This window comes from Spermophilus citellus, assembly GCF_964194105.1.
Source record: "Spermophilus citellus genome assembly, chromosome: 1".
NCBI lineage: Eukaryota > Metazoa > Chordata > Mammalia > Rodentia > Sciuridae > Spermophilus > Spermophilus citellus.
In genome coordinates this window covers 187,903,693-187,930,236 of record NC_138182.1, presented here as the reverse complement: position 1 = coordinate 187,930,236, position 26,544 = coordinate 187,903,693, and the positions used below count along the sequence as shown (strand labels likewise).

General features: G+C 40.8%; 1 protein-coding gene across 3 annotated transcripts in view; it reads left to right on the top strand.

Annotated features, from left to right (window-relative positions):
- The window catches only part of ARHGAP26 (Rho GTPase activating protein 26), a 426,612-nt gene that overhangs the window by 228,045 nt on the left and 172,023 nt on the right, over positions 1-26,544 (top strand). For all 3 annotated transcript variants that reach the window (XM_081295152.1, XM_081295154.1, XM_081295153.1), the window contains exons 13-14: positions 20,929-20,994; positions 24,868-24,942. In XM_081295152.1, coding sequence (XP_081151278.1) covers positions 20,929-20,994; positions 24,868-24,942 — 141 coding nt within the window. The remainder of the gene's footprint in view (positions 1-20,928; positions 20,995-24,867; positions 24,943-26,544) is intronic.

Here is a 26,544-nt window from a genome sequence, read left to right as displayed (position 1 = left end):
CAGGGTGTCCATTGACCCCCACGGGTGTTTAGTTGCTTGCTTACCCTTTCATCTTGCAAGCAGAAGAGATAAGGACAGGGTAAAAAAATTCTGGCTGCTTTTTCAAGAGTAGTTTAGGTGTAGGACTTATGTTTCTAGGGTTTTATTATTTACCAATTTCCAGGATGACAAAACCAGAGTAGGATCTTGTGGGTTGGCGCTGCCTCACCTTTTTCAGCATTAGGGCCCATCTTCCCCATCATGCAACAACTTTCCCTCCCTCTCTCCCGACCTTGTACTTGCACTCTCTCTTCATTGTGGCAATTTGCAGTTTCACCCCCTGCTCACCCACAGCTCATTTGTCACAATTGGATAAAATTGTGTTCCCTGATAGTGTTTAGTGTTTTAACAGCACTATTGCCCAGGGTTGTTCTACAGCCCTCTTTCTGTTTGTGCCACAATCTAAACTTTTTCGCTATGAGTTGAAGAGTAGGGCATGGCTGTTCTCGCCAAATTCCTAATGTCTGGCATCTAAATCCCAGATGTCTAGCATTTTGTTTTCTAGAAAATGTTTTGGAGGGAGTTTGAATACAAACATTTTATCACAGAGCCAGAATGTTTTGAAGGAGCAAATAGCAAAGGAAAACTCCCTTGGGGACACTTTGGAATCTGTTGCTTTCATCTTGAAGTTTCTCCCAGGGCATACTTTGCCTGTGGGTATAAGACAGGGCCTTAAGTAATGTTTGTCAGCTGCTGGTATTTTTGAAGTGGTCTGGTTGCCAGGAGGAGGGTGTTTGCAGATAAACACATGCTCATTTCTCTACAGAGCCTTTTTCCTGTGCTCTTTCCCTCTGTTCTGTTGGGTCTCAGGTGTAGAGGGTTAACCATACTCATATATTCATGGTACATCATTGACACGGGGCCCTGGATTCATTCATTCTTTGTTTCATGTCACTTTATTTTACTTATTTATTTGTTCCTTTTTAATTGTTTTCCTTATTCATATTCCTTTTCTATAAGCCACCATCTTCAGATGCATTCTTGGAAAATGTGTGCCTTTCTCTGTGTTAAGTTTTGTAAATGGTGGTGTCTCAGTCTGATCTTTATCCGTCAGCATTGTGTTGGGAAGGTATTCACTGAGCTCCTTTAGACTGTGGCTTCTGGTGACTGCCTACTCCAGGGTGTATCTCTTTTTGCAGAGATGTACTCCATCTCCTTACACCTCGAATTCCTCATCACCACAAGGAACACCTCTGTATGTGTCCTGTATAAGGATTTCTTTGGGTTGTCCTCACCAGGGGAATTGCTGGTCAAGTTGTGGGTCTGTGCAGAGACTTAGTCTAAGTGCTTTTGTTGCTCCTATAGCTGCTTCCCATAGTCCCATCCACCCTGTACTCTAGTGTCTCCATTCCTGCCAGCTCTCACTGTTAATCAGCCTTCTAATTTTTTTGCTCGTCTGCAAGATATACAATCATAGTTCATTGTTGTTTCAGTTTGCATTTCTCTGATAATTGATGATAATTGATTCATATTCCCATTAGTTCTCTGGGTTTTCTCTTCTATTAATTGCCTAAACATGTCCCCTGCTCATTTTCTGATATAAGTTTCTCTTATGGTTTAGATATGAGGTGTCCCCCCAAAAGCTCATGTGTGTGACAACACAAGGATTGTCAGAGGTGAAATGATTAGATTATGAGAGTTAGAACCTAACCCACTGGATTAATCCACCGGTATGAAGTGACTGGGTAGTTACTGTAGTAAGATAGGGTCTGGAGGAGGTAGGTTCCTGGAGGTATGCCTTTGGTGTTCATATTTTGTTCTAGGTGAGCAGAGCTCTCTCACATTCCTAGTTGACATGTCCTGAGCTGCTTTTCTCCACTCTGTCCTCCTGTCATGATGTTCTGCTTCACCTAGGGCTCAGAGCTATGGAGTCAGCCGTCTATGAATTGAGACCTCTGAAACTATGAGCCAAAATAAACTCTTCCTTCTCTATATTGTTTTTGCCTGGTATTTTGGTCACAGCAACTACAATAAAAAACTAACAACAGCAACAAAAGCAGTTGCTGTTTTTCTCTTGTTGATTTATAAAGTCTCTTATATTTATTTTTTAATTTTTAAAATAATAATAATATTCCTTTGATAGTTGTAGATGGACAGAATGCCTTTATTTGTTTATTTTTATGTGGTGCTAAGGATCAAACTCAGTGCCTCATACATGCTAGGCAAGTGTTCTAACACTGAGCTACAACCTCAGCCCCAAAGTCCCTTATATGTAGATATTAATTCCTTGTTAATTTTTGTTCCCATTTTATCAACTGTCTAATATTATTACATGTGCTGTCCTTCCTTGACTATAAGGCTGTATGTTTTATATTTACAAACTATGTTTGAAAAAATTTGCCTTCTGGTTTATGATTTTTAAATTGTATTTTGAAGAAGACCTTTTTGACTCATGTTACAAAAATATGCACCTACATTTTTTAAAGGTGTCTTCACGTCTAGGCTTCAAATCCAGCTGATATGTGGATCCACCATCATTTGTGATGTTTCATGAAGATTTGGTCTTATTATTATCCATTTGAAGAGTCCATTTTCCCATCACCTACTGAACTTTCCATACCACCCCCACCCCATACACATACACTGATTGTTGGTACCAGATTCCTTGTATGTGAGGTTTGCATAGCTGAGTTCTACCTTTAGGCTCTTTATTTTATTTTATTTTATTATTTATTTATTTGTTTGGACCAGTACTACTTCTCTGTTTTAATATGATGATATTGAGTCCAATTTTACTATCTGGTAGTGATACCGCTGTTGACTGGTGACGAGTCCTTGCTTCCCCGATGTTGAAGAATAACACCAAAGAAGCACGCTGAGGCAAGGTCAGAGTAGAAATTAGAAGTTTATTAAAGGACAGCAGAAAAGACTTCTACCGGAGGAAGAAGGGGACCCAAGAGGTGGAATCCGTGGAAGTGCAGTTGTCTCCCCTTTTTATAGTTTTGCTGATGAAGGGGGAAGGGTTGGGACACAGGTGGGCCAAACAAGTAATCTGGGCAGGAAGGACTTCATTATCACTTCTTTGGGATGGGCTATCTCCAAATCTGTTGGGGGCTGTTATAGGGTGGACTTTGGCCTAGGGCCTTTCCGGGACTTCATTAACATTCCATGAGTTGTCCTGGGTTTCCCCGGAATCATTCTCAGCATGACCTCCATTTTAGATTTCACTCGGTATTAGACCCGATTTACCTAACTACACTGACTACCTAACTTTAAATCTGGCTTCAGTAGCTTAAGTATCTTTCCTTTACTCTCCTTTTTAGGGTTGATATTATTTGTAGACCTTTATCCTTCTAGAATAGGTTTAGTAAGTTCCTCAAAAAAAAATGAAATGGTCGTATGGAATTGCATTGAGTTATGTAGATTAATTTGTGGAGAAGTTGACGCTTTTATAATACTAAGTCATCTCCTACAAGAACATTGAATATGTTCCCATGTGTTTGGACCAATGTGCCCTTTATTTGACTTTTAGTTTCTGGCCTAGAGGTCACATGTTCTTGGTTAAGTTAATCCTTAAACATTAAATTCAAAAACCAATCTATGTTTGCCAGTCCTATGGGCTGCTCACTGCAGGTTCTCCTGCCAACAGAGAACCTTCCCTGGGTTTAATCTTAAAATGTCAGGAATATGTACCAGTGACACTGAGTTTTCTGTTTGGTCGACTCTCACCTAGTAGAAAAGGGAAGGGAAAGTGGGAATACACAAAGTAAAGCGGAAGGAAGTATGGTCTGTTGCTCTTTAAGTTTCCTTAAGGAGGAAGTGATCCGCCGCCAGTGTTACTGATCCAGTCATCTAGATCTGTCTCCTTTACTATTACAAAGAGCAGGACTCTGCACTGGGCAAGAATCCCCCTCCTGCCCCACACTCCTGGCTCCCTTTGCTATGTTAATGCTGGTTTCCTGCAGTCTGCCTGTCTTCTTGCATGCCCTACTTTTGTCTGCATTTATGAGACTTATTTCCCAAAGAATTTGCCATTCTCCTTAGAAGTGAGCCCAGGTCAGAAGCAGGAGAAGTAGGAAGTGGCCTGTTCTTAGCCCAGGCTGCAGTTGTCCCATAGCCCCATCTGAGGACTTGTCAGAGAGGACAGAGCAGTCTAGTGCAGGAGACTAAGGGAATGGTAGGCTCTTAGAATGAGTTGGTTTTTTCCAAGTTCAAAGTTTTAAGTAATAAATGTCACTGCCTACTTCCTCTAAAAAGATTAGTTTTGTTTACAGAAAGACTTTTCCCATTGCTTCTCTGGGTGGCTGAAGTCTGGCACAGCCTCCTAATATGTTCTTCATAGTGCCGCTTTCCTTAATGCGGGAATTAACTTAAATCCATAGGTTAATCAGATTGTATTCAAAGGCACACCCGCCTCGTTGCTACAGGCATGCCTCTCACACACCAGGACACGCAGCACTGACTCTCTGACCTTTTAAGATGGCATTGCAGTAGTTCACTCTGCTTCCAACTCTTGTTTAACATTTTCCTGTTTGTTTCCACCTGAACCTTTTACTAGATGCAACTATAGGAGTGCAGGCTTCCTGTAGCTTTTCATTCAGTGAATGCCTCTGGGAGTTCTTAGGGCAAGTGGCAGTCACAACTTGTAGAGCTGTCTCTGCCTTTAAGGCGTGTATGAGGTGCTGTGGAGGTTGAAGCCACTGGAAGACAATAGGCAGAGGACCAGTTATTTTGCATGGGTGTGTACCATATTCCTGTATCTGCAGGCTGCAGACAGAATGCCAAGAGTGGTGGATTGGAGAGTGGGCTCAAAATGGGATTCCATCTCTAGGCAGGAAAGACTTAAAATATGGAAACTTCCTACCCACCTCAGAAGGAGGAAATATAACACTTAGTTTTTGCTCCTAAGTCTTAATTCCATCATTCCCTCCAGTTGACATTCATTTGAGGGCCTTTATAAGAATAATTTGTATCTGAATAATGCTGAAGAACCCATTGGAGTTTTTAAATTAATCATTCACGCTTGGAGTTGGGGAAAATCAATGATTAGACAGAAAATGCTCTGTACAGAGTCAGAATTAGGATCTGATTTTCTGTGGGGTGTGGACATTGAATCTGAACCTTTCTCTTAAGCAGGTTTAAAAACATGTATTTCCCTTTCTATAATATGAACTTACAGAATATTAAGAAAATACAGCAAAATAATTTTCAAAAACTCAGTAAAAATAATTTATAATACCACTGTCACAGATAAGTCCTTCTTGCATTTTTCCCCCTGTAGTCATTTATATTGTACCCAGGGACTTACACATGTTAGGCAAGCAAGTGCTCTGGCACTGAGCTACATTCCCAGCCTTTTAAATTTTTTTTAAAGAAATTATTTGGAGATAGGGTCTTGTCAGTTGCCTAGGCTGGCCTCCAACTTGCAATGCTCCCACCTCAGTCTCCTGAGTAGCGGGGATTACAGATATGCATTACCACACTCAGCTGCCTTCTTGCTTTTTTTTTTTTTTTTTTAATGATGTCTTATATGTATTTTGCCAATGTCTGTATCTATTTTGACTTAATTGACATTATGCCAGAAATACTTGTTTCATTCTGTTTTTTAAAATTTACAAGCATTTTCCCATGTCATATTTATTAGTATCATTTGTAATGGTTATTTAATACTCTGTCATAGGATTATACCCTGATTTATTGAACTATTCCTGTCACTGGACTTCAGTGCCCTCTCCAGATTTTTGCTGTTTTGACTAACATTGGCCTTTGCATCCTTGTACATCAGGCTTTGAACATACTTCAGACCCCTTCTTGGTGGGCTCAGCCGAGTGGACTGGAGAGAGGTGTTTCCATGGAGGGTACAATGCACATAATGGAGATTAACTTCCTGGCTGTGGAGGCTCAGGGCAGTGCTGGGCCTCTCTCAGTGTCCATTTCTTTTCTGTAAAATAGGAATATCAATACCCCCATGTCATAAACTCATTGTGAGTATTAAAGCTCAGCGAAGTGTCTGGCATGTTGGTTAGTTAATGCGAACGAACATTACTCTGGTTTTTATCCTTCTCATCATCTGGCTCTGCCAATTACTCCCTCAAACAAAGTACCATCCCCTGGAAAGGAGGCTGCAGGATTGGCAGAGCTGCCCTGGAAGGCAGCAGGGAGGGGACTGAGGGAGTCAGTCGATACTCCTCCATTTTTCAGTCTTGGTGATATATGAGAGTTAGCTCATTTAATCTTGTATTAGTACCATACAAAAATTTAAAATTATCATTTATATTTATATATTTTTTAAATATGCATTTGGAGAGCATGAGTATTTGCAAACCTCATGCCTTTCTAAATCTCATTGCTTAGCACTGGGGTCAGCTTTTTTCAATAATGGGCCAGAGGGTAAACATTTTCATTTTGTGGGACTATTCAGCTTCACTACTGTAGTGTGAAAGCAGCCACAGACTCTGGAGATGAGTGTGCATAGAACTTTAGTAGAAAATTCAGTAGAACTTATTTATTTATTTTAGTTGTACTCGGACACAATACCTTTATTTTATTTATTTTTACGTGGTACTGAGACCCCCCTCAGCACTAGGCAAGTGCTCTAACACTGAGCTACAACCCCAGCCCCAGTTCAGTTGAACTTTATTTATAAAAAGGGTCATGGTGAATTTGGCCACATGGCCTGTAGTTTGCTAACCCTATGCTTAATACAAGGTCACTGTTTTTAAAGACTGGAAGTATAGCTCGCCAGCTGTACCTCCAGCTCTCCCTGCGCTCTTCTTGGCCCCTTCCTCTTTCCCTTCCCTCCCATGCTATACAGGTTTCTGTGGCCATCACTTTGGTTTTCTGAGTCTTGAAGTAGTATATAAATGGTTACCATTTACAAAAATGCTGCTAAGAATGGTTAAGTTTACAAATGAGCAAACAGGCTTAAAGAGATCAAGGCAGCATAGTCTAGAAGTAGGGATCTGATAGCCAAACCTGAGCCTGTCCATTTGCCAAGATCCCTTTTTCCCCTGCTGGTCTTGGTATGCGTGAAGTCTCTGCTCTGTTCTGCTGTCCTGTCATACGTGGCCAGCCCTGTGGGCCAGCCTCCCTGGTTCTTTGCTGCTGAGGGGTATTCCGTATTCCTTCTTAGTGAGCCTCCTCATTAGAACCATCAGTGGTTCCTCAGACATCCGTGCTCAGCCGGGTGAGCCAGGGCCATGGGTTTCAATGGCTGTAGTTTCCCAGGGTCAGAACCATAACATGGCCCACTCCCTGCCATCCCCAGGATACAGTAATAGAACAGAGCCACCTTCTGTGTTGTTTACCACTGTCACATACACTGTTGTTCTTCAGGACCTCACTCAGATCCAACTCCCTGATGGTGTTTGTTAAGGTTTATCTTGTTTTATGAGGACAAGACTGAGGACCAGGAGAGGGGAGGGGCAGGGTGTCACCACCCTGGCTCTGTTTGCCCATTGTCATGCCTCTGATTGTAGATTCTCTTCATCTCTGTGCCTCAGCTTCCCTTGATTTGTCAAACAGAAAAGGAGATTTGTTCTTGAAGATCACAGGGAAGGCCTTTATGGGATGCCAGGGGCCACTGTTTTTAAAAAGTTTCTGAAGCCTTCCGTCTTCTTTACCAAAGGTCCACTGTTTCATGAAAGCAGTAGAGGGCAGAATAGAGGATTTCTTTCCCTTTTGCATTCAGTCACCTTCGGCCTTTTGCTGTCAGAACACCCACAGTTGAGAGGCAGGAGGAGGCAGACGCTGGTAACCAGGATCCCTTTGGGATCAGAGCCATCCTGAGGCTGCCAGGTCTCCTCTGGTGGGTGGCTTATAAATAGAACATTTCCCTTTTTAAACCTGAGAAGGATGGAAGGCTTTGATGGGCAGGGCGACCTGGCCTCCTGTGCCCTGGCCCACGAGGCCGTCAGCTGAGTGCACCTTCCCCTCCAGCTTTCCATCCCCGCCTGCCAGGTCTGGGCTGATAGGAGCACATGCTCGCCGGCTGTACTTCCAGCTCTCCCTGCGCCCTTCTTGGCCCCTTTTCTTCCTCTTTCCCCTCCCTCCTGTGCCATGCAGGTTTCTGTGGCCCTCACTTTCGTCTTCTGAGCCACAGTCAGGTGAGGAGGTGTCATTCAAGCTCACCCAGGAGCTGACTTTCTGTACCTGTCTTTTCAGTGAGCTCATGTGCAACACGTTGCTGTGGCCACAATGAGCTTGAATTATATTTAATTAAGCAGTAATACCCCCACTTTAGAATGGTCCTGACTTGGGGGCAGAGGCTAGAGAGAGAGGAAGGAGAAGGAACAGCTTTTTTTTCCAGAGGTTTTAGGACGTGGGTTCCTAGCTATTTTGTGTGGCGAGACCTCATCCCCCAAAGATATGACTGGTTATGGTGCTCCTTGGAATTTCCTGGACAAGCAGAGTGTTTCTGTTTCTCCTAAAAGACATGTAACATATCTGGTCTTTCTTTCAGTCAGCTTTGGACTGACATATGCAGGCCAGTGTGTGACTTTGCCATGTCCCAGTATCTCTCTTTCCCTCATGATGCAGGCTCTGTTGTGATAGCAGGCTGTAGCCTGGACAGGTGTGAGCCACCTCCTGGCACTCCTGATGGGACCATAGCCAGGCTATAGTGAGCAGGTCCCTGGCTGCATCTTTAACTCCTAAACCCCAGTGTGAAGGGTTATTGAAACAGAGACTGAAAGATTTCCTTCATGGCCACCAAGTGCAGGTTTTCAGTTATTATAGTCCATTTATTTATTGAGCACATGCTATGTGTTAAGCAGCATGCTCAGCGTTTGATGTACAGTATGTCATTTGATTCTCCTAAGAACCGTATAAGTTATGTAGTATTATTGGTCCTACTCACAGATGTGAAACCTGAGGCTTCTTCTCAGTGGAGACTTATGGTCACTCAAGTGAGTGATCCTACCCTGATTAGAGTTTTCAAAATGTGCAACACATTTTATGCATGTGAGGTTTAACAGTGGCTATAAAGTATTATTCCTTACAGATGGGGTGATGATGTGTAGTGGACAAGAGAATCGACTCTGGAATATGACATGAATTGGAATCCCAGCTTCACAACTTACTGAGTGTGTAACTTTGGGAAAATAATTTCTCCAGGCCTCAGTTTCTTTATCTGTAAGATGGGATAGCTTTGGTACCTACATCCTTGGTTTGAAGAAAAGATTAAATGAGATTAAAATGGATATCCTTTGCTCAGTGGTGCCTGGTATTATATACATACAGTCATTAAATGTCCTATGCTATTATTATTGTCAATAACGTCACCATTATCCAAACCGGAAGCTATTATTATAAAAGCATGGCACCGTACAGTCTCCTTAGAGTTCCTCAGAGTGCCTTAACAGGTGTGTCCTTACTCAGTTTTCACAATACTTGCATGAAAGGTCAGGAGGGAGGATCAGAGAGGCAGAGAATGTCTAGCACAGACAGCCAGTATCTGGTGATGCAAGAGTTTAAATCTTAGGCTTTGGATTCTAACTACCATCTCTTTCCCTTACCATTTAATTCCTCAGAGTTGACTGTGACCAAAAACATAGTCTCAATCATTCCTAGGGCATTTGAAGGTGGGAGAAGAGGTAGGTAAAGGTGGCAGAGGGGTGTTGGTGGGCAGAAACAGTTGGCTCTCTGTTTGAAGCACTTCCACCTTCACAGAGATAGCTGTGATCTCTTGTTTGAAAAATCAGTACAAAACCACCCAGGCCTCAAGGCAGAAAGGAATTGAGGCCACTGGACTGTGATTCATTCTCAGGATGTCCAGATCCCTGTGCAGGAGACGAATGGTCCTGATTAAGCTGGTTGGCCTTACTGCAGTGTGCATTAAGCCCTTTTCTTTCACTGCTATTTTGATTTGGAATTTTAAGGTGGACCGAGAGACTGCAGATGCAGAAACCAAGAGGGAAACACCCACTCCATCCTAGGCAGACATGCAGACCTCAGCCTGTGCTATGCAAGAACCTACGCACTGCCCCTTGGCTGCCTGGCTCTTGCTGGGAATTGGGACACTTACAGCTGTCTCAGAGCCTCCCTTGACCCAGGGAGGGAGTTGGTAGGTTTATTCCAGGCCAGGCAGGGATTTCTTCTGTATTCCTGCTGCCTGTTTTATTTTCTTTACTGTTTGCTTCTTTCAATTTATTTTTCTGTGTGTTTGTCCCCAAAAACCATGAAAAAGAAAATATATGCCTGTGTATCTAGTAGGCTAGGAAAGAACATTCTGATTAACAGCACTCTTGCTTGGAGGTCAGAGGATGAATGTGATCCCTGCCAATCCTATTTGTCTCATGCTTTCCACTGCAGGGGCCCTGAACTCAAGAAGGCACCAATATGTTCAGCCAGCTGCTCACCACTTAAGGCTCTGGAGCATCTGGACTTTTTACCTATTGGTTACTAGCATATGAGCTGGTAAAAATATGGATGATAAAAATAAAGATTGTACTTGTTCCTTTATTTAGGAAGTATTTGTTGAAATATAGTAATGAACAAATTATATCTCTTCTCGTGGAGCTTAGACTATTTTTAAATTTTTAGTTAAAATTTATTTTAACTGATGCATAAAAACAAAAAAATTATATATGTTAATGGGGTGCCATGATGTTTCAATACATGTCTACATTGTATAATATGGAGCTTGTACTACTGAGAGAAATGGATAGCAATATTACATAGACAAAGGTGAGAGAAAGCACTGTGAAGAAATAAGAGGGCAGAGACAGGGCACAGGGGAAAGGTAGCTGGGTTCCACAGCTAGAGCAGGGAAGCCCTCTCTAAAGGGTGACCTTTGAGGAGGCACCTGAACAGAGGAAGAGCAGGAGGCACATCAGAAGTTGGCAAATGAGTTTTGCTGACAGAAGGACCAGCATGTTCAAAGGCCCTGAGGAAATGAGCTACTTGTGTTCTGGGAATACTAGAAGGCCCAGTCTGGGAATGCTAGGAGGCCTGGGAGAGTGGACAGTAGGCTAGGATTTGACCAGGTGAAAATAGGAGATAAGATTGTATTCTTAGCATCATAAGAAGGCACTGGAGAACTGTGATCAGGTGAATTGCCCAAGCTGATGGATGTTTTTAAAAGATGACTCTGGCAGCTAGTGAAGAAGAAACCAGAGGGGAGGCTACTATAGGAGTCCAGGAAAAGGTGATGGTGGTGTGGGTCAAGGTATCAGCTGTGAATATGGTGAGAAGTGGTTGGATTCTGAATGTTTTGAAGATATTACAGACAGGACTGGCTGATGAACTGGATGTGGAGTGCCAGTTGGATGTGGCTATGAGAGAAGGATGATTTTATTTGAAAAGGACATCTTGCTGCTAGAATATGGTATTTTCTCATCTTGTCCTTTCAGCAAGGTTGAATATAGTGCCTGGCCTAACACACATTAGGATGTACACTCTCAAATGTGTTATTTATATATCACCTTCGTGATAAATTTTTAAATATATATGTATCAGCTTTACTATTGTTTACTTACTGTTTTTTAAAATCAATTTATCGTTTTTACCTTATTTTATTTAAAAAAGAAATAGAACATGCTATGTGTGATAAATCAGCAGATTTATAGTGTTCACTAAAATAAGTGTCTACCCACTAAAAAATGTTTGTCAGCCACTTGGAATCATCTCATATACCAGAGACACAACCAACATCATATACTAAGATGCACCCGTGAATCCTTAGTGTCCAGTGAGGCACTGGGAGTACAGATATTAACAGTTGACCAATGAGCAGTCACTTGTGTTTGTCTTTGGTGACAATAATTTGAGTTGGTTGGTGGTCTCTGCAGTGTTTTCCCAAGTGGGTTCTCACACCTACTGAAGCATAATCTCTGGGAGAAGGTCCAGAATCCACTTGGCAACAAGTATACCCTTGTTTCTCTTGTCCCCTGGAGTTGAGAACAACTACTAGAATAGAAGGGGCAGGACCCTGAAAACCTGATCCCCAGCCCCTAATTGCTTTCTGACTATCATGTGAACTTCAGCAGAAAGTAGAGTAGAAGAGAACAAACTCCACAGCTCAGCTGAGTACGATCCTGGTTTCCCTGCTCACTATGCCATAATCAAGTTCTTTAATCTGGCTGAGCCTAGGTTTCCTGTCCACAAAATGAAGATGATGACGATGATGGGAAGAAGATGATACTTTTAAGTGCATAGCCCAGAGCCATGTAGTCTGTCTCAGTAAGTGTTAGCTACTGTTATCATTGCTGTTGTTACCACTTAATATCATGAGCCTGGCTTTCCTCATAAAAACTTAGCAGAGATGTTGGGAAAATCAAATAAGCTGTAGTTTATTAATTTATTTTGTGAACTGTAACGTATTATCCCTCATTATACTCATTAGTGTGAAAACACAGCAAGAAGTTATTAGTGAGAACAGTAGCAGTATTACACCATGGGATTATCATTAGGATAAGAGGTACTTGGGTATGAAAACCATTTCATCCACCAGAAAGTTTGACTCAAATATGAGGATGCAGTAACATCCTAATATTGATCATACTAGAGACAAACATTTGTTGAATACCAAATAACTCCCAGTTGCTGTACTTTTCATTGGACCCTCATGAGACCTCGGTGAGTTGTCCCCACTGCACAGGTGAGGTAGGTGAGTCTCAGAGAGATGAAGCACCTTATCTGAGATTGTTTCCAGCCAGAGGTGGCAGAGATAGGATTTCAATCCAGGTCTGTGTGGTTCTAAATTTCATCATTCTGTTTCTGCTACACACCATTTCTGTCTATGTGATTTAGTAAATATTAAAATTAGTTTGTATTCTCTAAGTATATGCCAGCCAGGGAGCAGTGTACAGTCTAGACATAGTGGGCAGTGGAGGAGGATGGGGAAGAGGGTCCCTGGGGCACTGTTCTGGGATTAATAACTTGATTATCAGTAATTCACAAAGCAGAGAATTTACATTTGAATCATTGAGAACCAATTTGCCAGCTTTCCTGGGTCCCGCTGGAAGATTCTGACAATAACCACCATGGAGATATTTTCCAGGGGCCACAGCTCATGAAGCCCTGGCCACCCTGGGACTTCACATGATTAGGAGAAAGAGCATGAACTCCTCTGGGTCTCTATCTGAAGGTGTGAGCCAACTAGAAATCTATTATCCAGGTGGCTTTGTATTCAATTCAGGATGGGTGTTTTCCTTCATGGCTTTTAGTGGTGTGAAAATTGATTAAATTCAAGATGAATGAAGCAGGCCAGACTGTAAGAGCAAATCCTAGTGGGAAACTGAGTAAATTTCTGTGGTAAGACCTTGTGCCTGGAGATGCCCATGAAATGGTGGCCTGCTCACAGCACTTCCCAACAATCCTGTATCCATCCATATTAAAAGGGGGACAGCAGTTTCTTCACCTCCCAGGCCTCCTGCTTATCTGCAGACTTCCAGAACATTCAGTTTTTGTTTTTATTGTTGCCATTTGTTTGTTTTTGTTTGTTTTACATTTTATTTTTGGTTGTAGTTGAACACAGTACCTTTTATTTTATTTAGTTATTTTTATGTGGTGCTGAGGATCGAACCCAGGGCCTTTGCAGGTGCTCGGTGAGCGCTCTACCGCTGAGCCACAACCCTAGCCCCTCATCATTTGTTTTTAATTAAAGGAATCATCAAGTACATTTCCTGAGGAGAAAATTTCAGACTGGGAAAAAATAACCTTTAGGAAAGTGGTGGTCCCTTCTAATGCATGTTGAGATTAATTTAGTAGATCAGCTCTTCTCCTTTGGAAAAGGATTTATTTCTGAAAGTTTGGTTAGCATTCCCAGGGTGCATATATAGGCCAACTTTGGGGTGCGTCCTTTAAGTGCTGTTTTCACAGACTATGAAAGTTCCATGCTATTCAAAATCAGTGATTTGGCCACTTCGTGCCTGATAATAGCTTGGTATTCTGAATACTGAGGATTGGAGTTGAGCCATAGCAGGTCATTGATTTTCAGAAAAGAGGCCCTTGGACCTGAGAAGTGAGGTCTTTTGGGCAGCCCAGAGCTCTAGGGGAGAGTGCCTTTGTCTTCTGGGTGCTTTCTAGACTCTCAGGCCTGCTTGACTGTTTCCATGGCCTGGTTAGTATGGCATAAAGAACTCTTCTGTCAGCCCCAGGCTCAAGCCACGGACTGCTCAGTGATGATGTTTTGATGGACAAGCAAAGAATTTCTAAAAGAGTCCTAGAAAACCTGAACTTGGTTTTGTCTCTTCTGCTTCATGGTTTGGTCTGCCCAAGTTTTATTTTTTCTTTCTCGACTCATTCTTGGGGCCGTTCTGTGAGGAGGTATATCTCTTTGTATTGATACAGGAAGGAAGGAAGTGGTTAGATCAGGGCCATTCATTTCTTTATTTAACCTTTATATCTCACAAAAGATGAAAAAGCCAAGGACAGGAAGTTTAAATAATATTTCTACTATCATAGGGGTTCTGTCAGTTGAAATTTGTAAGGTCATGTTGACATGCCACACTGCCCCTCAGCAGCTCCTGCTACCATTCCGTCACTAGTTTACCTATCTGTGGATTCAAAGTGAAAAATGTCATGCATACACACACTGTCACTTCATGCCTAGCACTGTCACTTCATGCCTAGCACTATAGTATACACAGGGAAAGAGATATGGGAGGAAATGGAATAAATAAGGAGAGAGAGACATGGGCCTTTGCCTTCATGATTGCATATTCTAGTTTAGTAAATAGACTTTTTTTTCCACCAAAACACAGACATAACAGTAAACTGGTCATTGTGTTATATACTCTGAAACAGTTGCACGGTGCTGTCTCTACAGGGCTTCACAGAGGCATTAACCTAGGTGGAGAGGCTGGGGTAGGTAATTGGGGGCAGAGACACTCAAGGACAGATCCGTGTTGCGTGGGCTAAGAGACAGGGGAGATCCCCAGCCTGGGCAAAGGTGGGAGGATAAGTGTTATCGATTGGATGCTCAGAAAAAAATACCTGTGTGGTAGGGTGCTGAGAGCTGAGGGTGTGACCCCCAGGAAGCTGAGGAGACAGGACCGCATTACCTCCCTGCCTGTGGTGTCTCAGTGGCACACCCTACTGCTCTCAGGAAGATAGCCCAAATCCTGATTCTCTCCCCCCCCCCCAATATTGTGGGGACTCCAGTGTAGAGGACAAAGAGTGGAGAGCAGAGGAGGTGTGGAGACACTAGCTTGGAGTCACTGCAGTTGTCCTGGCAATAGATGATGGAGACAGGTCCAGGAAGGTGGTGATGGTGATGGAGAGAGCTAGACAACATTGAGAGATAGTAGGAGAAAAAGTGAGAAACTTTTTGATGATAATATGTTAGGGGGAGGGTAAGAAAGAGGGCCACACCAAGGCAGTGCCAAGGGTGTTGCTCACCCCATCACCACCATACCTCATGTTTTTTAAAGGTAAAAAGAGTCAAGGGAGCATATCTCAGATGAGGGACCAAAAGCTACAGAACATGACAGTGCCTTTTTGGATGTCACAGGAAGGTAGTGGCAGTTATGCTAAAACCCATGTCATTCCATCTGGTCCACCATCCTCCTCCTCTTAAACAAGAAAAGAATTTGTATGTTACCATGTATTGTTCTTTTTAGTCCTTTGCAGGAAAACAGTAAATTTCTGGATTTCACTGGGCTCCCTCCTCTTGGAGTTCATATCCTAGTGTGTTAACCCAGACCCAAACCGACTAGCAGGAATCCTCTTCCCACTTCTGGGGTCTGCCCTGAGACTCTCCAAAGGACTGAACATGCCCTTGTCACTCTGTCAATCTCACATTTTCCACAGAGTTTTGAAAAAATGAATATGTCTGTTCCTGACCCCTTTCCTTCCTCTAACAGGAGAGAGAAACAAAATGTCAAAACGTCAACCATTGAAAATTAGAGGAAGGTACATTGGTCAGCCCTGGTCTTTTTATTTTATTATTATTATTATTATTTTTTGGTGTGCACTCTGCCAACATTCATTATAAAACAACAGTTTGGGCTGCCTGAGTGTAAAACTGGGCAGAACTGAACTGGAGCCCAAGGAGAAAGAGAAGCCAGTCCAAGAATTAACTGCAAGGTGGGGGCTGTCAGGCCTGGGATCCACAGATCCTGAGGCAACTCATCGCAAGTCAAATTAAGGGAATAATGCAAGCCTAGTAGATATTTAATGAGAGATTATTTCTGGAGATTATAAGGATACAGAAATTGCAAATAAATCTCTGACCTTTTCTGAGCCTTGGCTCAGTGAAAAAGCTGAATCACCTGCTTGAGGGGATTAAGGACAGCCGCTTCCATCTGGCAGGCCACTTTGTCTGTCATTTGCAAACTGCTTGGTGGTGACAGTGTTCTAAACCTTTTAGTGGGAATTCACTTTTCAGACTAGGAGATCTCAATTAACAGATTATGCACCCACAGGGCAGTGATCAGGACTAATGATCTGGTTACGTGTGCACTGTTGTTCCTGTCATTAGTGGTACTTGGTCTATGTTAAATAATAAAGCCATTAGTTACCTGATGTTAACTATTAGTTATCATGAGGTCAGCAGGAAAGTCACTGTAGGGGTGGGGGAGAAAGAGAAAAAGAGAGATGGAAAGGTGCCTGGACAGTATGGGCAATGTCATAACTTGTACCACATTTAATTTAGAAATTGAGAGCAATGATTGCTAAACTGTATTTCATGAGTTCCTTGTTAGGACAGCTGTTGTTGAAGTCAATTCCATTTTAACACACTTTTTATCTGTTTACAAAGCTAAAATAATTATCATCAATATATAACTTTAATACACTAAAGTCTAACAGAGAGTTACTTTGAGCCCTCAGCATTTGGATGTGTAATTTGTAAATGCTCTACATTTAAACTTAGACAACTAGGATATACTAATAAATATTGCACTATATGAGTAAAGTATAAGGTCCTTATGTATGACGTCTCTGGAAAGGGAGTTTGCTGATGATAACAAATTGGAGAGACTCTCACATTAGAAAAGCCAAAGAAGGAACATTCCTCCGATATTGAGTGCAGGGCTTTTGCTTTGCCATTTTCCAAAATAAGTCACTATAATTAATGGAGGTGGGTGGAATTTTAATTTTTTTCCTGGATATATTTGGAAGGTACCATTTTATTCTTGTCCACTAGGTATCACCTATTAGAAAGGGATCTCACTTCCCACAGTGCCACAAAAAGAGCCCAAGGACTGATTTGCCTCAAGAGGGTTATGTCCAACTCTGTCTAGGTTTTCCTCTAGTTAGGTAGATGTCTCATCTTCTGACCACTGAAGCCTCTCTGTTAGTTGCCAAGTTCTTTTTAATTGTCCAAACCTTTTATCAGAGTTTATGGAGGAGGGAAGTAGACTTTGTCTAGGACAAAATTCACCAAATCCTAGAATAAGAACAAGTTCACAAACCTAATCTAGTTTTGGCCACTCCCTAGAGCACGGTGCAAGATGGCGGTTATTTCTCCATAATTCTTTGACTGTCATCTCTGTGAAAAGATTCTCTGAGCCATTCTGCAAAAGAAGAACTGAAGGACTATTGAATCACAGTTATAAACATTTTGGAAATCTCTTTAAGCACAAAAAGTAATTCCCTGTCTGACAAATACTTTCCAGTAAGCTATATTCTGACTACTGTATAAAGGAATGAAAATCCTCCCCTGCATATGAAAAGATGCCCAGCAACATTAGTCATCAGGGAAATGCAAATCAAAACCACAAGGAGATAACTCTGACACCCACTAGGATGGCTATAATAAAAAAGACAATAACAAATGTTGGCAAGGATGTGGAGAAATTGGAACCCTCTTGCATTGCTGGTAGGAATGTAAAATGGTGCACTGCTTTAGAAGACAATTTGACAGTTTCAATAAAAAACATAGGCCAGTAGAATAGCAAAAGGGGACTATGGGGAGGGAGGAGAAGAGGGATAAAGGGAGGTGCTGAGAATGGAATTGACCAAAGTATATTTTTATATCTTCTGCATATACAAATATGTAGTAATAAATCCCACTACTATGTATAATTGTAATGCACCAATAAAAAATCAAGACATTTCAAAAAGGAGGAGAAAAGCTAGTCCTATGATCCAGCAATTCCACTCATAAGTGTATACACAAGAGAAATGAAAATACATGTCCACCCAGACTTGTATACAGTTATTCATAACACCATTATTTATAATAGCCCCAAAGTGGAAACAACCCAAATGTCTATCATTTGATGAATGGATGAACAAAATGTGGTATCTGCTACAATGGAATTAATTCTAAAGGAATGAAGTACTGCTGCTACAGCATGGATAAGCTTGAAAACATTCAATGAAAGAAACCAGGTGTAAAAGACCACATATTTGATGATTCCATCTATGTGGAGTGTACAGAGTAGGCAGGTAGAAAAGCCAGGTAGAGAAGCCAGGTAGATTAGTCATTGCCAGCAATGGTGGCTTTTGATGTCTATCCTCACATGTATTTATTCTTACGGGGGACAAAAATGTAGTGATGAATGCACAGCTTTGTAAGTATGAGAAATAGCTGAACTATACTCTTAAAATGGGTGGACTTTATGGTATGTGAATTATATCTTAAAACTTATTTTACTTTTCATTGGTGAATTCAAATTGTACATACTAGTGGGGTCTTTTGTTACGTACTCATGCCTGCACATAGCAGAATTCTGTCAGTTTCACTCCCCCTACCTCCCTTTGCTCCTCTTCCTCTCCTCTACTCACCTCCCTTCTGTTTTCATGAGACACCCTCCCCCACACCGTGCACACACATTCTTTCTCTAAAAGGAAAAATGTTAAGTTCTCCAAACTTCTCTTCCCAAAATGAAACAATAATGAGAAAAAAATATGACCCTAGGCTTTCTGAGTTTGGCTTATTCCACGTAGCATGATGTTCTTAAGTGTCATTCTTAATAAACACTATTTTAAAACAAAAAAAAATTCACCCCCAGATTCCAACAGGTGTTTAATCTGTGCATTAAAGGTTGTCCCTAAGTTTGAAAAATGTCTGTTGTATGAGTGAATAGAGTTTCACTTGGAAGAATTGTATCAGTCTGGCTTGCAGCCTTCAGTCAGAAAGCTTGAGATATCACTATTTGCAGAGCAAATACTTGGTTCATACAAAAAAAAAAAAAAAAGCAGGAGATTGAGTTAGTAGGCTCCTTACTTTAAGGGAATAATAAGAATAATTTTTATAGCAGGTAATTTTCAGGGGAAAAGAACATGATTTTCCTGCTTTCTTCTGGTTCTTTACTCATCCTAGAGGCTGGGTGTATTTATAAGTACCACTTAGCAGTAAATGTGACTGAAATTACAGGAGCTGTTTCACTTTGGGAAGAGAAGTTTAGGGAAATTAACATTTCTTTTTCATTTGATATTTAGATATTCTCGGTGATTAATTTTTTTTTTCCACACTGGGGATTAAATCCAGGAGTCCTTTACCAATGAGCTACATCCCCTTACTCTTTAATATTTATTTTTTATTTTGAGCCAGGGTTTTACTAAGTTGCCCAGGCTGACCTTGAATTTGAGATCCTCCTGCCTCAGCCTCCTGAATTGCTGGGATTTCATGTGTGCACTACCATGCCTGGAAAAAAGATTTTTAAAAATCTTAGTTAGATCTAAGTTTACCCATATATACTAAGAATTGGAGCAGGATTTCATTTGTAGAAGATCCAAGATGAGTTCAGGTTCTGCTTAGTTCTCATGGATGACTAGTTTATTTCTTGCCATAGATGATCACAAATCTTTTATTAATACTCACCATCCTATTCCTATTCCTATTCCTATTCTCTACCCCTTCTTTCTTCACGTTGAGCAGCGAACTATAGAATATCTTGTGCTAATATCCCAGTGAGGTCAAAGATGAACCCATTCTTAAAGTTTGTACATTTTATCACTGGGTAACCAAAGCCTGGGGATGAGTTTTGGTAGATTTCCAGCTTCTTCAGTGCCAGGTTAGAAACCAGTTTGTTGTTCTGGAAAAATTTGCTGATGTGGATCATTTATTTTCTGAGTGGCATTGGTGGTGCTGAAGCAGGTGGAGAACCCTGCTACCACCTGCTGATTTTCCATGTGGAGGGATGGCTCTGCTGCCCAAGTGCTTCTTCCTAGTGTACTTCTTTGTTCCTGGCTGTGTTAATTTTCTCTATTATTTTTCTGGTTTTTTTTTTTTTTTTCATTTTTCCTTTTTTCCTACTCACCTGAACAGGATTATACTTTCTTGGTGTCACATTTAAGGCAACTTGGTGATATGGACACCGAAGCAAGTCTCCACATATTAACCGGGCAAGGTATTTGTCTTTACCAAGCCTCACTTTCTTCATCTGTGATATGGAGCTAATGATAGTATCATCCTGGAGGTCTTGTTAAATGAGAGAAGCGGTGTAAAGTACTTACCCACCATTTAAAGATCACTTCATTTTTGCTTTTTGAGACTGCAAGCAAGTTAGTCCTGTTTCAAGGTGCCTATCACTCTGTGCTATAGTTTTTTCAGCTATAAATTAAGGATAATGTTGCAGATTACTTTTACTTAAGAACTAAATAAGAAAATGCATACAAAGTGTTTAACACTTACCTGGTCTACAGTAAATTTTCCATTGATACCAGTTATTTTTACTGTTATTTTATATTTATTTATTAATTTTTTTGGAGGGGTACTGAGGATTGAACTCAGGGGTTCTCAACCACTGAGTCACATCCCCGGCCCTATTTTCTATTTATTTAGAGACAGGATCTCACTGAGTTGCTTTAGTGCCTTATTGTTGCTGAGGTTGGCTTTGAACTCGTGATCCTCCTGCCTCAGCCTCCCTAGCCACTGGGATTAAAGGTGTTTGCCAGGGCACCCAGCTTATTTTTTACTTATAATTTCTATGGGAAAAATTAAAAGCACACTTGGCCACACCCTGTGTTTGATTGACTCATGGTGGCTTGGTCAGGTCATACCCTGAGGGTGATTTGCAAGGCCACAACTTGACTGCCCTTCTCTTGCTCTTTCAGCTGCACAGTTGGACAGCATTGGCTTCAGCATAATCAGGAAATGCATCCATGCTGTGGAAACCAGAGGTAAAGTAGTCTAACAGATGGCATTGTTCTCATGGAAGGTCACGCATCTGGTTGCTACCTGCTGTTTCCTGAGTGACTCATTAACTCTCCTAGTGCCAGTGTCAGTGTTTCCACAAGCTACTTGGGTCTGAGGCAGAGGTTCTCAACCCATTTTGTGTCATCGATTTTGACAGATCAGATGAATGTTTTAAATGTATATAAAACACATAGGCTTATAGAAATCAGTTACTGAAATTCAGTTACTAAAATACTTAAAAACATAGTTATGACTTGGTTATACATACATTTCTTTGTTAATGACATTCTTTTCACAAGTTATAGTGGTAGTTCTGATGACTGCCATAATCTGAAAGTAGTGATAGTTCAGGATGTTTGTAACAATTGTTATATGTTATGAAAATACCTGATTTCTGACCAAGTTGCAGGTATTGAGTGCTACTGTGACTTCACATTTATAATGGAAGGAAATGTGGAATGTCAGTTATAGCTTAGTGAAAATAAAGATGTAATGATTTTCCTAATTCATAGATCTCTGAATTATTTCCAGTGAATGTCTGTGGGCCCTAGGCTAAGGACCTCTGATCTTGGGAGTGAGTTCCCAGGACCATCAGGTACAGAGAAGGGATCAAGCCCCTGCCGCACACCTTTCCTGGGTCCACCAGAGTAGGACACTTGAGATCAGGGAGGCTAGATCACCCTTGTAGTCTCCATCCTCTCCTGAGAGACTGCCACAAAGGAGAGTCCTCCATTCTGGCAGTGTGGAGCTTTGAGTACACCCATCTGTTGTGCTCTGAGAAAAGGTATTAGCCATCTTTCTATAGGATTTGATTTGAGTTATTGTTAGAGATGCGACTTTTATTTATTGTACAGCCTCTCTACCTACTAGTCCTTTTTATTTGTTTGAAAGACATTCTGTCTTTTACAGCAGGGCCATAAATATAAATCACTAAAAATGTAGTGAAAATACATTTTCCAATATCCAGTCTTTCTTTTTTTTTTATTGGTTGTTCACAACATTACAAAGCTCTTGACATATCATATTTCATACATTAGATTGAAGTGGGTTATGAACTCCCAATTTTACCCAGTCTTTCTTAATTATATATATTAAGTGAAAAATGGAATTTACAAAACAGCTATCTAGTCTGAGCCTATTCTGGGACTAGCAGGGCAAGGGTATATCCTTTTGCCCAGTGTCATTGTGTTATCAGTGACTTTCTCTGCTGTTTTTTACTCTCTTCTTTGATTTATCTCTTGGCCTTAATTGTAGTCTATAAATATTTTTGAGATTTATATTGTTAATATAATTTTCCAACAAATTGATATTATTAGGATAGTTTTCCTAACAAGTGCAAACTTGTGTTTCATTTGAAACAAAAAAATTTAAATGAGGAGTACAGGGTTAACAGAAGTAGAAGCATGTAAAGGGAATCAAACTTGAATCCAAAGTAACCCTCCCCTGAGTGGATTCATATACTCACCTAAGATGGGCCACCTGTTTGTCTATTTTCAGTATCCAGAACCAACAGGGAAACCTAATTGTATAAAACTGTTCACTAAGTCTGTGATAAATGCAAACCTACTGTATCTCAGGAGGACAACTTTTTTTTTTTAATCTGATATACAACTAGAAAATATATACAGTAAGTAGGAGAAGAGAAGGGTCACAAGTTGGTTTGGCTTCTTAGTCTTTGCTTCCGTGTCCCCTGCTGTCTCTAAAATGAGAATGAGAATTATGTTTTTAAGTTCCAAACAAGTTTTCATTTAGCACAAAGTAGAAATAAGGACGCTGTGAGTTAAATGCCATTTTAGTACAACTAACTGAAGAAAGTGGGTGTTTCCCTAGTTTGGTGCATTTATATACACACATATCTGGGATCCAGAGATGAAAAGCCATCCCTTACTCTCAGGGATTCATCAGTAATTGTCTAGTGGGAGCCAGGACTGTGTGAAGTCCTAGGAACACACAAGAATAAAAGAAATAGTCACTTGAGGCCTTTCAAGCCTGCAAGCCTGGCACATTACTGAATACATTTTCTGCCACCGAGCAACATAGACCCATCATTTTTGTTTTGCTTTGTTTTGTTATTATTTTTATAATATTTTTATTTTATAATATTTTTAGTTGTAGATGGACACAATACCTTTATTTATTTATATGCGGGACTGAGGATCGAACCCAGTGCCCTATACATGCTAGGCAAGTGCTCTACCTCAGAGCTACAACCCCAGCCCCATCATTTGTTTTTGAGCAAGAGCTTTTAGCTCACGAATAATGCAGGACTTTGAAATGGATTTTACAGGTTCTTTTCAGCTGTGATATCCTATCAGTCCCCATCATTTCCTTCTATTCATTGGTTCCACTTTTAGATAGGTCTGTTGAAGATGCTATAGAATCATCCCTTTCCTGAATTTATATACACATAAAACTGCTATCTCCAAATAGGCATTATTTTTCAGGAAAAAGAGAATTTCAAATATTGTTAATTACTATAAAGAAAACAAAGTAAGGAAATGACCAGGAGTGTTGGCTATTGGTGCATTAGATTGAAGAATTTGCATTTAAGCTGAGAACTGAATGATGGAAAGATCTGGAAGAAGAGTGAGCTAGAAGAGGAAATGAGTTGTGTGAAGCTTTGAGATTAGTGTAGCCGATGTGTTAGTTTGGGTACAAGGGGAGGTGGGTGGGTTCAGCTGTGAAGGCATTGTAGGCCACCAAAGGAGTTTTGATTATGGTCTGTACGCAATGGGAACCCACTAGAAAGTTTTAAGAGAATAAGTGACATGAGCTGATATATACTTGAAGTTCATTTTGTTTGGCGAATGGACATCAGTGGGATGAGATACAAAGGAGGATACCGGTTACTTGAAAAGTGTCTGGTATGATGGGCCTTGGATAAAAGGAGAAAAGACTTTTCAAATCACTTGGTCTGAGTGGCCTCATTTTGGAAATGAATGGTGCAGTGGGCGATTTAATCCATACATTGAAATGAACAGAAGTATTGCAGTGGGGTAGTTTGTGATTCTTCATTCAGGTGTTGGAAAGTAAACTCCTTCTAGTCCAACTGCACAGTTCCTTGGATTTGATGAAAGTCACCGTCCTTTTTCTTTATTAAGAATATTTATATTACAAATGAATGGATTTTCTAATTTCTCCATCTTGGATAACATTCTATAAAACTAAAAATGTCCTTATATCCCAATATTTTCTATTTTTTTGTGAGCTGATTTTTTATTTTTATTTTTTTAAATTTTGATTTGCTATATATGACAACAGAATGCATTACAATTTGTATTACACATATAGAACACAATTTTTTGTACACAAAGTAGTCACATCCTTCATGTCTTCTTATATGTACTTAAGATAATGATTACCATGGCATTCTACCATCTTTTCTACTCCTATGCCCCATTCCTTCCTTGCCTTCCCCTTTTCCCCAATATTTTCATTCTCTGTATAAAAATAGATTATGAAGTATTTGCTCATTCCTATTGTATGAATTTTTTTATCATGGCACTTTTGAATTTTTAAATTCAAAAATTAGTTAAGTATAACATCTTTAAAAGAATACATTTTGCATCTTTTTAAAAACTCCTCAGATGTTGCCTTTGGCAAGAGAAGAGGAAAGTTTCTTTCCCCTCCGATGACTGAGCTAATATGAGGGCTGAAGTGTGCAGCACACCCGTGAAATCCTAGACAGCTGTACCAAATCCCACTCCTTTGCTAAGAGCTGAGCTGAGTGACAGGGGACTTTAATTAGAGCAGCTTTTAGAAGGACTGAGAAAATGAGAGAGAAGAGCATTTGGCCAGGTTGGCCTGACTTGTGTTCTGACATGCCTCTAATTAAATCGTCATCTTTCTCTTCTCAGGGATCAATGAGCAAGGGCTCTACCGAATCGTGGGGGTTAACTCCAGAGTGCAGAAGTTGCTGAGTGTTCTTATGGGTAAGTCCAGCACTCTGAAACGTCATCAGGTCCCTGAGTACGGTGGGGAAGGAATCATGGGTATACCAAGAGTCAATGCCCAGCAATCTGCTGCTCCATTCACCAGTTGTCATGGCAGTGGGCACAACCGGGAAAGGTTCTGAGTGGACAAAATAAAAAGTGCCTGGTCCAAAGCACCACACCCTCCCTTCAGACTCAGCCACTGCTAGTCCAAGTGGCGCTTGATCACTCATATGACCACCACACCCAACTCTATCTTTAATAGCTCATGACTCCCTCTGTTCTCTTTGGAGGCAGGTATTTAATGGGACACACCCGATGCCCAAGGAAGGGCATCCTTCTAGCCCACGGAGGACCTCAGAGCTCATGTTTTTATTACTGAGGGTGTCATATAACTCTCAGATAAAATGTATATACACAGATAAATCATCTGATCCTCTTCACTTCTAGATTTCAACTTAGTCCCAGTCACTTGAGTAGCAGGACCTTCTTTGCCGTGGCTGATATAAATATAAAACCATGTCTCCAAATGTGCAGTATTTGAATCAAAACCCATGAACCCCTGAGTCAAATTTGCTTAGGCTGCAGATTTCCTGTATTTTTAGACATGAGTGCAGCCAGCCTCAGTGAGTCACATGGATCTAAATGGCAAACAGATCAAATTTCACAGATCAGTGGGTGTTATTCATTTCCACAGAAGCCCAGCCATGCATTTATGAAGATGGACTATCGCTCGGGGTTCTAGCTCAGTGTTCTGGGCAAAGAAAGTCTCATGTTAGTATTTGTCATTTATTTTGCCATCCTCAATCCTGAAAATGGCTTTCAAATGGGAAGAAGTCTCCTTTCTAGTACGGGCCCAAAAAAACTCTAGCTACTCACACTTTAAAGTCAAAACACTATGGTATTGCTAGTTACAATAAGATCTGCTGTTTGGAATTGTTATTTTCTGTGAGTTTTCCCTGCACTGAGTGTCTTGTTTTTTAATTCAGATTGGAGATATGGTTATGGTTAGTTGTTATTTTTTTAATTCTTTCTTATAGTTGTAGATAAACAGAATTCCTTTATTTTATTTATTTATATGTGGTGCTAAGGGTCAAACCCAGGGCCTCTCATGTGCTAGGCAAGTGCTCTGCCACTGAGCTACAGCCCCAGCCCAGATTTATTTTTAATTGGGTTTTTATTTTGAGATAATTGTAGATCCATAGGTAGTTGTAAGAAATGGCACAGAGGGATTCTATATATCCTTTATTCAGTTTTCTCCAGTGATAACTGCCTATAATTTTTTTTCAGTATCCCAATTAGGATATTGATATTAATACAGTCAAGATGCAGAGCATTTCCATCACCATGAGGGTCCTTTGTGGTATAGGGGATGGAACCCAGGGCCCTTTACCACTAAACTACATCTCTGGACAATTTTGTATTTATTTTGAGACAAAGTTTTTCTAAATGGCTGAGGTTGATCTGGAACTTGTGATCCTCCTGCTTCAGCCTCCTGAGTAACTTGGATTACAGGTGTACCCACTACTCCAGGCCACACCAGTCTGCCTCACTTCCACTTTGTTCCTCATCCCTAGCTTCTGGCAACCAGTAATCTGTTGG